The 14,353-nt window shown below is 40.9% G+C and overlaps 1 protein-coding gene across 1 annotated transcript; it reads left to right on the top strand.

Annotated features, from left to right (window-relative positions):
• The first annotated feature begins 1,494 nt into the window (after nucleotides 1–1,494).
• LOC124270051 lies at nucleotides 1,495–14,187 on the top strand. The gene is made up of 14 exons (XM_046705074.1): nucleotides 1,495–1,630; nucleotides 3,560–3,666; nucleotides 4,409–4,505; nucleotides 4,675–4,770; nucleotides 5,671–5,721; nucleotides 6,693–6,777; nucleotides 8,001–8,060; nucleotides 9,196–9,372; nucleotides 10,298–10,439; nucleotides 10,798–10,906; nucleotides 11,564–11,636; nucleotides 12,325–12,471; nucleotides 13,136–13,275; nucleotides 13,873–14,187. Exons 2-14 carry the CDS (start codon nucleotides 3,594–3,596, stop codon nucleotides 14,102–14,104), a joined length of 1,482 nt encoding a protein of 493 aa, XP_046561030.1. The 5' UTR covers nucleotides 1,495–1,630; nucleotides 3,560–3,593; the 3' UTR covers nucleotides 14,105–14,187.
• Nucleotides 14,188–14,353: the final 166 nt, after the last annotated feature.

The raw sequence follows: 14,353 nt of genomic DNA on the forward strand, positions 1-14,353 counted from the left end.
ACAATGCTCTCGTAAGCCTAAGATCTCGTAACGTTTCTTGTAGCATTCGTACCCTATACTGCAACATAGGAGGTACGAATGCGACGAGAAGAGTTACGAGATCTTAGGCTTACGAGAGCTTTGTGAAACGGGGCCCTGGAATATTGCTTAGTGTGGCTTTAAACAAACAAAGAAACCAACATAACAGTGGTACAACCAATCTGTTATCGAAAGGAATGCTATGATCCCTAAACTGCATTGGATGTATCATTCATACGTGCTTTTGTTTTGTTCTCATCAGACGTACCTAAACGCAACAAATGGAACGATGGCAAACACAAATGATGACGTCATAGCCGGGTTTCCTGGCTTCGTTGTGGAGAATACGCCTGTACCCCGTGGCTTCCTGTCGTACGGTGGTGGTCAATTTGGATATCAAGAAAAAACATTTGGAGAGTATGTACAGGGATACAGAGTGAATGAGCGATGGCATTGGGTTAGGTACCACTGTTTACCGTTATAAAGCCCGCATTGACGGCTTTCGTGGGCGTTTAAACACAGGTGCCCTGCCAACAAAATGGATCATTATCAGATGCTGGCACCACGAAGAGTGAGTGAGTGAGTTTTAGGTAGCCTTTAGCAATATTCCAACAATATCACAGCGGGGGACACCCGAAATGGGCTTCACACATTGTACCCATGTGGGGAATCGAACCCAAGCGAACGCCTTAACCACACGGCTACCGCACCGCCCCGGTGCCACCAAGAAACGCAACTCATTAGGGCATCCGGGATGGAATCAACTCCCCCAAATCTTGATCTTGATCAAAAGGACAATTGGCAATTCATTATTCAAAGTGACTGAGTTAAAATCAACATCAATATTGTAGCTATACCGTGAAGACGAGTAATTTCATTTATGTAATATATGAATATTGTAACATATATCATTTTTGTAACGTTATTACTGAATAAGTGATGTATTTGGTGCAGAAGCAATAGAATTTTGAATATATAAAATGCTTTTGGCATGGTAATATTGAGTTTGGACACACACGAATATACGAATATATATATTATATAATGCCTATGCACCTTGGAATAAAACATTTATCATGTACATATTCTTGTTCAAAACATAACACACATTTATATGTACATATTTATATATAAAGAAAGTGATGAGAATACCGAGCGTACAGTAGTACATATATAAGAAGAAGTTTCTGAAATAATCACACGACACGGATCTTTATATATATGTATGTGTGTGTGTGCGTGTGTGTGAGAGAGTATTTATATCTATATGTGTGTTTATATGTAAAATATATTTCAATTTGTTTGCCTTGTCCATCTAAATCTCTGATCGAAATAAGTTATTATTGTAGAATCACTCTTTTTCAGTTTTTTGCCTCCACTTAACATTTCCGACGGCATCACAAGTGGCCCCTTCTGTTTATTCGACCGGAACAAGACTGCCAACACTTTCATCTTGTCTCCTGCCAGTTCCTTCATGTCCGCCAATCTCATGTACCAAAAAACCGGCACATTAGCCAACATCTACTGGGGAACCATGGGTGGCGTTACCAACGTTCCCGCCAACTTTGAAACCAGCACCATCCTCGTCTTCAGCAACCAAGGCATCAACAAGGTGTGTTATATAACATTAATGTCATCTCTCTAATGAGACTCATAAATTTGACTCACCTTTAATCAGTATGAAATGAAGGTAAACAAAGGGCTAACAACAAACAGGGCTTTCATAAATATATCTATTATCATATCTGTTTTAATTCGAAACACAAGTGTCATTTCTGGTTACAGGAAGTACATATTTGGACACTTATTTTCACTCAAATGAAATATCGATTTCATAATATAAAAATATGTTTCATTGCATAATAATAATATCAATATTGCATAGATTGGGACAGATTCATTTTTCATTATCAAACGTATGCATAGATTGAATTTATGTTTTTATTTATATATATACTGAGTCAAAAAAGAAACTTCACAAAATGTAATTTGAAAAATAATGAATATTTTTTTCTCTGATGATACATCTATGTATCTGAAATGGGATCCTATCTTTCGACTCTAGAAAAACGTTAGCAAAACCCACTCAAACCCATCCATTCGTCGTGCAAATGACGTTAGTGCCAAATCAGGTTTTGCACGTGCAGTCGATCACGTGATCTTCGCATCGAAGTTTTCTTCATATGCACGTGTTTGCATTGGCCTCAAGAATTGAAAAAACACTTTTAAACCACAGTTCTAACGGTACTTGAAATGCCACGATTGTCAAATGTGCAACGTGAACGTGCCGTTGGCATGTTGCAAGCGGGAAGATCAGTTATTGACGTCGCAAGAGCAATGGGATGCAGCCGTCGTACTGTGTGTGATTTGCGAGGTCGTCTACAACAAACTGGCACCACTTCTGATCGCCCAAGGTCGGGTCGTCCACGTGTGACGTCACGAGCAGAAGACCGTCAAATCGTCCTACGTCACCTACGTGACAGATTTCTGCCGGCTACACGAACCAGGGATGAGATGTTTAGAGGTCGACTGTCCTCACAGACCATTCGAAATCGGTTGCGGGCTGCCAATCTCCATTCTCGACGTCCATATCGTGGGCCAATATTGACGCCGTTTCATCAACGTCAACGTCTGCTGTGGGCCCAACGTCACCTCCGATGGACCCAGAGAGACTGGAGATCGAGTCGTCTTTAGCGATGAATCCAGGTTTACCCTCAGATTCGCGGACGGCAGGCATAGAGTCTGGAGACGACGTCGTGAACGGTATGCCCAATGTTGTGTACAGGAAGTCGACAGATTCGGGGGCGGAAGTTGCATGTTGTGGGGTGCTTTCTGTGGGAACAACCGTTCCCGACTTCTGGTCATCCGTGGAAACCTCACAGCTGCTGCTTACCGCTACCAGGTGCTCACCCCTGAACTCGTTCCTTTCATGGCGGCTCATGGCCCAGGTCTACAGTTCCAGCATGATAATGCTCGGCCGCATACCGCGATGTTGAGACGAAATTTCCTTCAAAACGCTGGAATCAACGTCATGGACTGGCCATCGAGGTCCCCTGACCTTAATCCAATAGAGCACGTTTGGGATGCACTTGGGAGAAGGCTTCGTGGTCTTAGGAACCAACCCCAGAATCTGCAGGAACTTGGCGCTGCCTTGCAGAGCAATGGCGCAGAATCCCCAACCACGTGTTCACAAGCATCAGGCAGTCGATGAGGAGACGGTGTTTGGCAGTGGTGAATGCGCGGGGCGGCCATAAACGATATTGAACTGAGAAATTGCGCATTTTTATTCTTGTGACTTGACATTCTGTATACCCATGTTTTGGAACGGCGGTGTAGCCTAATGGAACTGATTATGGCACTGTCAGTGTATCGAGTACATCACACAGATCTCAGCAATGAAATAATAACAATTTAACCATCTTACCATCTCTTGTTCTTTTATAGTGCCCTGAAGAAAGAATGTGAAGTTTCTTTTTTGACTCAGTATATATATTATTTCATTGAAATTATTAAGTTAAATTTTAATCATTTCAAATTTCAGGGATTCGTCAGTTGGGGGCAGATCCTGCAAAAAAATGTACAGAAGAGACGACAGTTTTGTCAAGTCAGACTTCACCAACAACTATCTGGGGTACTACACAGACAACGGTACGAAGACTGCCTGGCAACCCCTTCTCCACTCCAACCTGTCCTGTGCTGTTACATGCTGATACAATGTCAGGGGCGGTGGGGTAGCCTAGTGGTTAAAGCATTCGCTCGTCACGTCGAAGGCCCGTGTTCCATTCCCACATCGGTACAATGTGGGAAGCCCATCTCTGGAGTTCTCCACCGTGATATTGCAGGAATATTGCTAAAAGCGGCGTAAAACTAATCTCACTTAGTCACTGATACCAGTTCAGAGATGTCTATGCTGGTTGTAACAGGCGCATTCGGGGGTACTCTCCGTTGGCTGACCAGTTGTTGGAGGTTCTGTGTGCCTACTGATCTGGACTGTCCTCGACTTGGACCGTTACACAAATAACAATCGCAGGAGTGCCCCGCCAATATTCAAGCAATATCATGGCAGGCGACTCCACAGTTGGGCTTAACACATTATGTCCATGTTGGGTGAGTGAATTTAGTTTTACGCCGCACTTAACAATATTCCAGCTATATGGTGGCTGTCTATGTGGGGAATCGAAACCGGGTCTTCAGTGTGACAAGAGAAGGCTTTAACCAGTAGGCTACCCCACCGTTCCTAATTCCATGTATGGCATGTGTGCGTGTGTGCGTGTGTGTGCGTGCGTGCGCGCGTGTGCGCTCATGCGTGTTTTTCTTCTTTGGAACAACTCCAACAGATACTTGATATACAATAAACAACAATTAACTATTGCACTCACTCTATTTGCAGGTGCATATTACTATTACAATACAGAACCTCAGAAAAATTACCAAGACACCATAATCGACATTGCTACTGCTATCAGTGACACAGGAATACCCTTCAGGTAGGTCGCCACTTACACTGTACAGGCATATTTGTTTCAGGTGCCACAGTCCGATGTGCGAATGGCGTCTGTTTTCGATAACAGGTCAAAGCAACATGCAGTGGAATTATTAAACCACTGTCTGAGAGCGGGTGACACCCAAATCACTTACTCACTAACCCTGCTTCAGATACCTGCAGTTCGACTCCTGGTGGTACTACAAAGGTGCAGGAAATGGGGTCAAGACATGGGAGGCCACCCCAGAAGTATTTCCAAACGGCATGCAGTAAGTGATAGGAATTTTGTTTCTAATCACATTTAAACAGTGTGTTTTAATAGTTTGTGAAGTAATCTGATATGCAAATGATCTTCCTCACTGCACAAACATTTTCACACCAGATAATAAACATGGCCAGTCTCTTTTTAACAGTAAAAACGTAATGTAGGAATTAGCTGTACATATAATCTAAACGTTCGGACTGACGAAACAACTTTTTTGCACATAAAACCCGTCATTGGTAATGGTTGTGAGAATATGTGTACACATGTGTACATATGTGTATATGGGTATATATGTGTACATATGGGTATAGAGGTGTTCATATGTGTACATATGGGTCTATATGTGTACATAAGTGCATATATGTGTATATATGGGTATATAGGTGCTCATATGTGTATATATGGGTATATAGGTGTTCATATGTGTATATATGTATATATATATATGTCTATATAGGTGTTCATATGTGCATATATGTGTACATATGTGCATATATGTGTATATAGGTGTACACATGTGTACATATGTGTATATATGTGCATATATGTGTATGTACATATATGTTGAAATATATAAAGTCAAACACCCTAGAGCCTAACTTTGAGTCGAACATATGGTTGTTTCCCTTCGCATCCTTTCTTTATTCATCTATTTTCGGTTGTGTATAATCTTGCATAACTCGAAGTATTTACGAAGGTCACTTCAACTTCGACACAACGCTGTCGAACCTATGATTGTATGGACATAAAAGCTTCGTACCTTCGCATTCTTTCTTTGTTCATCTAATTTCGGTTGTGTAAAATGCAGTATACTAGTAACTCGAAGTATTTTCGCATGTGGCTTCAACTTCGACCGAACAGCGGTTGACTGTATCTGACTGTATTTGCTATATGTAATTACCAGGTGGCTGTACAACAAAACAGGCTTGCCACTTACAGCACACAACAGATACTGGTAGGTATTTCACAAGTTTCCCTATCGATTAATTAATAATAAATTAATATTCTTGAATCCTGTGAAACGTTAAGATACGCAGTTTCAAGCATGGGTGAATGAGGTGTCCGTTTGTTTGTTTGTTTGTTTGTTTGTTGATTAACGTCTCACTCAGCAATATGGCGGGAGTATGTCCATAATCGAGTGTGTACTAGACAATCAAATGAACAAGTGGGAAAAAAGAACAAGTTTGTTTTCCAGACTCATTTGAATTTGTCTCACACTTAGAATTTTCTTATGTGCAAGAGTGGCATTCTTCATTATGACATAGCTCTAAAATATATTCCTGTTCACTGTTACAGAACGTTATATCTCCTTAATATCAATAAATAACTTTCAATGTGCATCAGCTTTGCTTCAGTACTCTTCATGTGTATACAGGAAGATATTATACGACAAGAGAACAAAGATTATGCAACGTTTAAAGCAATGTGCAGACATGTGTATTTGTGTTATGTAAACAGAATGCTAAGGTCTCTGGAAACTGTCATTTTAAGAAATTTAAGTATTTCACGTGTTTAAAAAAAATGTCAAATGCCGCGATGTCCCTGAAAATGTTATTCTTGGGGTAATTATGAAAGACAGGGATCTATGCCAAGATTCTAGTGTTTTACTTTTGTATATTTATTTCATACTGTATGTAGACCAAGATTGTATAATAAAATGATGGCCCATATATGAGCAAACAAACAAAGAATGAATAATTAGAAATGATCCCTACACATTTCACAGTGCATGTTCTATGTCACTATCGGGGTGGTGGGGGTCCCCAGTGGTAAAGCGTCGCGAACACGGGTTCGACTCCCCATATGGAAACGATATGTGAAGTCCACTTCCGGTGTTCCCCGACATGATATTGCTGGTATATTGCTAAAAGCGGCGTAAAACTCACTCACTAACTAACTTTATATATCAACTATGTGCAATTGCAGGGCAAGCGACACAACGTACGCTAAACAGAATGGTGGTCAATATTCTTTCATTGTTGATAAGACGAAAGCACTTCCACTTGAACAGGTAATTGGAATCTATATACACTAAACGCCAAAAGAAACGTTACCCTCCTGCCTTAGTGACGGGGGTGCCTATCTTCAGCTGGCGTAATGCGTGGACGTCCACTTCTTAGTCTGTCTACGGTGACCCCAGTCTGACTGAAGCCCTGAATAAATCTTACAACCGTGATACGGTGGCATCCGAGGGCGTTGGCAGCAGCATTGTATGTCGACCCTATCTGCTCCATCCCAGTGGCTCTTTCTCTCTCTTCAGCTGTTAATCGTGGCATATTTCTCGTACTTGTGTATCATTTCATGCATTCTAGTCTCTCTTCATACCCTATAGATTCATTCCACATGTGAAATGGACGCAAATACCGCTTGCATATTGCTGCGTTTTGGCGATTGATATTGCTATGTGTACACAGAAAATGGAAAATGTTACTTTGCAAGCAAATATGTTAACAAAGCTAATTTTAGATGTTCCTAAACATTTTTTCACAATACCAAAGACAAGTTTTACTTGTTTTCACTAATGAAAATCAGCAGAAAATGTTTTAAAAGACTGTAATCACAGGAATGATTATTTTCCAATTTTGCACACTCCACAACAGTTGTTTCTTGTTTTAACAGTTGCAAAATGGTGACTTTAAATGGTTTATCTTTGTCCCAAAGCATAATTTTATTTCAACGTTTCTTTTGGACATCTGAATCACTTTTGTTGGTTTATTTCGACATGGACGAAAATAGGACAATTTAATTTTTCTGAAAAGGATGCATTTCACCTAAATATGAATGCATTTGAGAATTTCTTTTCAAGATTTGCATAAAGCTGTGTTGTTAAGCTTTCTTGTAAACTAATACCTTCTAACATATCTTTGATAGCTTTTCAGTAATTCATAAAGGTAGGAGGGTAACGTTTCTTTTCGCTAGTAGTGTACATGTTGATATTTTTCCGATTTTACGGTGTGATAACCTTGTGTGAGGTGTTGAAAAATACCACGTTTCCCCCAATAAATACATCCAATTGGAATGTATGTTTGTATGTATGTATGTATGTATGTATGTATGTATGTATGTATGTATGTATGTATGTATGTATGTATGTATGTATGTATGTATGTATGTATGTATGTATGTATGTATGTATGTATGTATGTACGTACGCTTACATTGATTTATTATAGGGTTTCACTTTTGTTTCATTTTGGTTTAAATTTTTCTTACGTTTTGCAATGGTGTTTTCAGATATTCTGGGACGACCTCCTCGGCAACGCTCGAAAATGGGGCTTAATGACATATGAACAGGTAGACCCACAACAGTATCTGATTGTCTCGTTTAGGAAGAGTATGATACAACAATTGCTACAACATAAATATATCGAATACATTGATTTGTCACTAAAACATCCGAAGGCGGTGGGGTAGCCAATTGGTTTAAGCGTCCGCACGTCACGCTGAAGACCCGGCTTTGATTCCCAGCATGGGTACAATATGTGAAGCCCATTTCTGGTGTCCACCGATGTGATATTGTTGCTGGAATATTGCTAAAAGCGGCGTAAAATCATACTTACTCACTCATTCGAAGGCCCACCGCGTCCAGAAGGTGATTCCCGTCCGCTGCATGGCAAAATAACACTGAAAGATTATACGTACTGTTACACTGGCTCTAACTAAATGCAGAAAAAAAGCATTGATCATCTTGGAATCAGTAAGAGAAGGGTATCCATATTAAACCTCGAAAAATAAATAAATAAACCGGTCGGGTACATGATGAGTCACACTCACAGACGCGTGCATGTTTTTGCTGCCCAAGAACAGTAATTTTGATCGCGATGTTAAGCCTCGCCTCACCTCACCTCACCTCACCTCACCTCACCTCACCTCACCCCACCTCACCCACCTCACCTTGCATATAACCTCACCACACGACCTCACCTCACCGCACCACCGCACCCACCTCACCCACCTCACCTTGCATTACCTCAACTCACCCACCGCACCCACCTCACCCACCCCACCTTGCATAACCTCACCCACCTCAGCTCACCTCACTCACCTCCCCCACCTCACCCACCGCACCTTGCATAACCTCACCCACCTCACCTCACCCCACCCCACCTCACCCACCTCACCTCACCTCGCCAACCTCACCCACCTCAGCCACCTCACCTATCATCCCTCATCTGTAGCATCACATCACCCACTCACCTCATCTCACCTATTTCAAGTCACCTCATCTCACATACTTTACCTCACCTACCTCAGCTAATGTCATGTACTATCACCTCAACTCAACTACCATACTCACCTTACCTTACCTCGCCTCGCCTCACCTCACCTCGCCTCATATCACATCAGCGACCCATACCTCACCTATCTCCCCAAACCTCATCTCACCTACCATCACCTGGAACTCAGGGCGTTTCTCACGTAACTTCAGGACTGGCTACAAGGTGAGTTTGGCGGAGTTGCTGCTCTCACTGAGGATGTTCACCTGGCAGAGACTTGGCTCAATCAGATGGGGCGTGGAGCTGCCAAGAACGGACTGACAATACAGTACTGCATGTCTCTCTGTAGACACGCACTGCATGCGATCTCCATCCCTGTCGTAACACAGGTAGGACTACTACACATGCTGACACTTCAGTTTCTCTTGAAACACTAGATAATGCATGCTTCTTGCAATCGTAACACAGGTAGGACTACTAAATATGTTGACACTTCAGTTTCTCTCAAAACACTAGATAATGCATGCTTCTTGCACTCGTAACACAGGTAGGACTACTAAATATGTTGACACTTCAGTTTCTCTTGAAACACCAGCAAATGCATGCTTCTCGCTCTCGTAACACAGGTAGGACTACTAAATATGTTGACAATTCAGTTTCTCTTGAAACACTAGATAATGCATGCTTCTTGCACTCGTAACACAGGTTGGACTACTAAACATGCTGACACTTCAGTTTCTCTTGAAACACTAAATAATGCATGCTTATCTCTCTCGTAACACAGGTAGGACTACTAAACATGCTGACACTTCAGTTTCTATTGAAACACTAGATAATGCATGCTTATCTCTCTCGTAACACAGGTAGGACTACTAAACATGCTGACATTTCAGTTTCTATTGAAACACTAGATAATGCATGCTTATCTCTCTCGTAACACAGGTAGGACTACTAAACATGCTGACACTTCAGTTTCTATTGAAATACTAGATAATGCATGCTTATCTCTCTCGTAACACAGGTAGGACTACTACACATGCTGACACTTCAGTTTATCTTGAAACAGTAGATAATACATGCTTCTCTCTCTCGTAACACAGGTTGGACTACTAAACATGCTGACACTTCAGTTTCTCTTGAAACTCTAGATAATGCATGCTTATCCCTCTCGTAACACAGGTTGGACTACTAAACATGCTGACACTTCAGTTTCTCTTGAAACACTAAATAATACATGCTTCTCTCTCTTTTAACACACGTAGGGTTGGCTTAAAGGGATGTCAAATTTATAACATGCAATGATTTTTTTCGTAGATAAGAGCTAGCCAAGACTATCACCCTGGACAGGACCAGTGGCGTATTGGAGTCACGTCCATGCTGGCCTATGCTATCGGCATCGCTCCCTTCAAAGACAACTTCTGGACCACGACTATTCAACCGCGAGGAAAACATTCAAGTAAATGATTCACACATGTGAACATACCACAAACACTTTTAATTCTTTTAATGCCGAAGGTATTCTTGTTTAAAATTAGTCGTCAGCTGTCTGGGCCTGTCAGAGACGATTTAGAGAGTTAAGGATCGATGGCTAAATCTGACGCTGGTTCTGCTTCAGATGCAGAGCACAAATGATCAGTGTTAGTTACTATTTTAATTCTTATACTTAGATTATCAATTGTTTCATTATCGATAAACTTGATTTCTTATGTACGATCGTTCGTGCGTGTGTGCGTGTGCGTGCATGTGTGGTCTGTCATCTTTGTTCTCCCGAATGAATCAGCATGGTATCTATCAGAATATGTTCTTCAACACAGACAGAACAGAACCATATCCGGAGTTGAACGCACTGGTGGCCACTCTCAGCACGGGGTCTGTCGGACCAAGTGACATGATCGGCAAATTCAACAAGACCATCATAATGAGGTATGTAGAGTTGGAAAATATATGTTTACGAGATCATACAGTTTGATCATTCAGCAGTTTGTTTTAGGAATTCATATCAAACATTATAGAAAAAGGTTTAATGGTACGAGGCAAACAACCTACCAAGAACACATGCCTACGTTTAACATCAAAAGATATATATATTTAGAACTATATTATAAAAAATGATGATATTTGACGTCAACAGCTTTGAGCAGTTATCATCAACTTTAAGAAGTATATTTTGAAGGTATTAGGATATACTCAAAGGCAAAAGTTGTTGATACATACAAAACCGACAATGAAGACCTGACACCAACACTTCATTCAGGTCACCAAATAGCTGGAGGAGTATCTGGGAAATGGCATTCCATATCTTAGGAAAAATAACAAAATGTTCGATTGGTGACAAATCACGTGATCTGGTATCGGAAAATGGCCATGTGAACTCAGAAAAAATCAAGCGTTCCTTTCATGTTTTCTAGTTTCCATCACCAGCTTTGAATAGCGCTGTGGGAGGAAATCTGAGAATAAATAGAGGAACACTGCCATGAAGCGGCGTTCCCTTATTTGTTTCCCTCAGTATATGTTGTTGATATGTTCCACCTATTTCGTCTATTGCTGGTAAATTATCTCACCGAAAACCCTGATTTTCAGGAGTGTGAATTCGGACGGACTGATCCTGAAACCATCTAGACCCGCCACAGCTATAGACAACATGATCAGAAGGGTGAGCACTCGTTCGTGGACACACGTCCTTATAAGGACTGTAACTTATATATTTAATGGATACCTTGTACCTGAAATGTACCTCATCACTGAATGCTATTTACAAATTTGCAAACAGAGGTTCTGCCATAGATGGTCCATTTTTTCATAACATTTATTTTCCACATGAACTTTAAAAGCAAAGTCATGTAGACACACTATCTCATTCGTTCAGGCACGATACCCTTGCTGTCACAATATTGTATGTTCACAGGTATGTTTCCACTGACAGCATCTTGATTTGAACAAAGTTCAAATGATTATTTCCTTTACATATTTTGAAATTATTTAGAGGACAGAATTTTAATCTATTTCATAATTTAATCAATATTGCAACAGGAATCTCATTTGCCCAAAGTTAGGCATTACAGACTGGTAACTGATCTTTACGTATTATGCTTTGCCAGAAACAAAATAACATCATGATCTTGAGCGTCTGAATTTGTTTTGTCTCATAACAGAGCTTTAGGCATGTTCCACACTTTGGTAAGCACCTGTCGCATGAACAATACCATTTTTATGTAGCGAACAATAGCATTCTTTTACGTTGCAACGAAGGGTGAATCACCTTCTTTCCCACATTTCCTTGCATCCAATTTAAAATGTACATGATGGTCCTTAACGATTATCCTGACGTACTTGCTTTTCAGCTGGCGTGGGACGATTTTGAAGGTCCAGATGGCGAGGTGTGGTCAACATATTCTGACTTCGGTGGCAATAACAAATACGGCATCGTGCTTGCTGCTGACCTTCAAGGAAGCTACAACATGACCCCGTGTATGGCGGGATTCCAAGGGGTAAGAGATGGAGGGGTACTCGCATACATGATTTTAAATGCAACCATATCTAAGTAAGTGAGTGAGTGAGTGAGTGAGTGAGTGAGTGAGTGAGTGAGTGAGTGAGTGAGTGAGTATATTGTTAAGCCGCTTTTAGCAATATTCCAATTTTGCATGGCGGCGGTCTGTAAATAATCCTGTCTGCATTAGACATTTCCGTGATCAACAGCAAGAGCACCTCTCTACGGGAATTGGGATACGATGACATGTGTCAACCAAGTAATCGAGCCTGACCACCCAATCCCGTTAGTCGCCTCCAATGACAACCATGGGTTGCTGAAGACCAATTCTAACCAGGATCTTCACGGGTCTGATACAAGGCTGAAATTGTGAGACTGAATGTGACTTTGTGTAAATAGAATAACCGTTTCTAGACCATGAAACAGGAACTGAAAGTGTGAGCATGACTTAAGACCAACACATATCAGAGTCTGCTGTTTCTTTAATTCTTTTGGCTCTTTCAAGAATGAAGAGCAAGGCACTGACTGAGAACAAGAATCCGGGAACAAACCAAAATATTATTTACTTAAAAGCTTCAGTAATTTTCAGTGCAGCTTGTGTTCGTCCATTTCATTCTACGGTAGTCAGTTATTGGAAATACATTTAACAAACTGTATACGTCCAGTTCCCCAAGTCTATGGTGTTCTCTGCCAAAGACCCAAACAAGGTGCAGCTGCTGACAGACCCCCAGCCTCTCCTGCTGAGTGGTTGTACCATGGTGGACTTCTGTCTGTACTATGTCTCACCCGTTACAACATATGGAGGGTGAGGATCAAGCCACAAATCGTTCACTGAGTGTAAACTTTGAGATTGGATAGATTGTATGTTTGGAAGGAATGTCGCAGTGAGCTGTATTAGATATTTTTTTTTAAATAGAAAAACACGCTTTTAACAGGGATGCAGGTAGTCTGTCACACAGACCCTGAAACAAATATATCCAAGAAATCTCACGTAAGTCTAGAATATGTGGCAAGTCCATTCACGTCAGTAAAACTTATATCATCAGAATGGGCGATGCGTTTCTAATGGCTTTCAGTATATATCCAAGAAAGCTCATGTAAGTATAGAATATGTGGCAAGTCTAAATTTCCACTGTCTCAGGAAGTCTCGGGGCTCCTTTTCATTACATTTTATGATTATCATTTATGAATCTGTTTTTCTGTAAAATACATGTGTATGTCCATTTAAGAGACTAGACGTTAGTCTATGATCAAGGCGTCTTAAATGAAGAGTCGTCTCCCTTAGCAATGCAGGATCCGCACTTTGACAATTCTCACCTCAGATTCAGTATTCATCGATGTGATATCATTGAAATACTGTCACTCAGCCACTCACTCCTGTGCACGCTTTTTCTATTTTCAGTCAACAGGTCTTGATTCAAGGAGAACTTGACAAGTGGGTGCCAATGTCTCCACAGAGAGTTGTTGACATCAACTTTGACAGCAGCGACATCATCGTCCGTATTGCAGGGGGAGCTAATGAAATTGTCAACTTTTCGTTCAACACTGACGGGCTGTCAAAAAGTCTTCAATGTGACCTTGGCGACTCAGGATTTGCTACTATTAGTTACAAAGCCTGGGGATGCACATATTGATAGAATACAACATGCGTCACAGTTTATATTATGACATTATTTGTAGCAATAAATGCCTATATATTTTGAGACATTTAATACGATGGCTGATTTAAGCTTTTCTATGGGTATCACACTCTTTTGCATAAACTTCATAAAAGAAAGACACGTAAGATGATAATCAACAGGCCTATTCCATGCACGTGAAAAAGCATAAAATATCTTTGAGATGACATCTTGTGCCTGACAGCAGCACGGGCATTTTATGCC

This window comes from Haliotis rubra, unplaced genomic scaffold (assembly GCF_003918875.1).
Source record: "Haliotis rubra isolate DU_JTF1 unplaced genomic scaffold, ASM391887v1 Scf1493, whole genome shotgun sequence".
In the NCBI taxonomy this organism is placed as follows: domain Eukaryota; kingdom Metazoa; phylum Mollusca; class Gastropoda; order Lepetellida; family Haliotidae; genus Haliotis; species Haliotis rubra.

Coding starts and splice junctions, on each gene's coding strand:
- LOC124270051 (XM_046705074.1), top strand. CDS start 3,594: ATGTACAGAAGAGACGACAGTTTTGTCAAGTCAGACTTCACCAACAAC. Junction 4,506..4,674: donor GACACAGGAATACCCTTCAG/GTAGGTCGCCAC, acceptor ACCCTGCTTCAG/ATACCTGCAGTTCGACTCCT. Junction 8,061..9,195: donor GCTTAATGACATATGAACAG/GTAGACCCACAA, acceptor ACGTAACTTCAG/GACTGGCTACAAGGTGAGTT.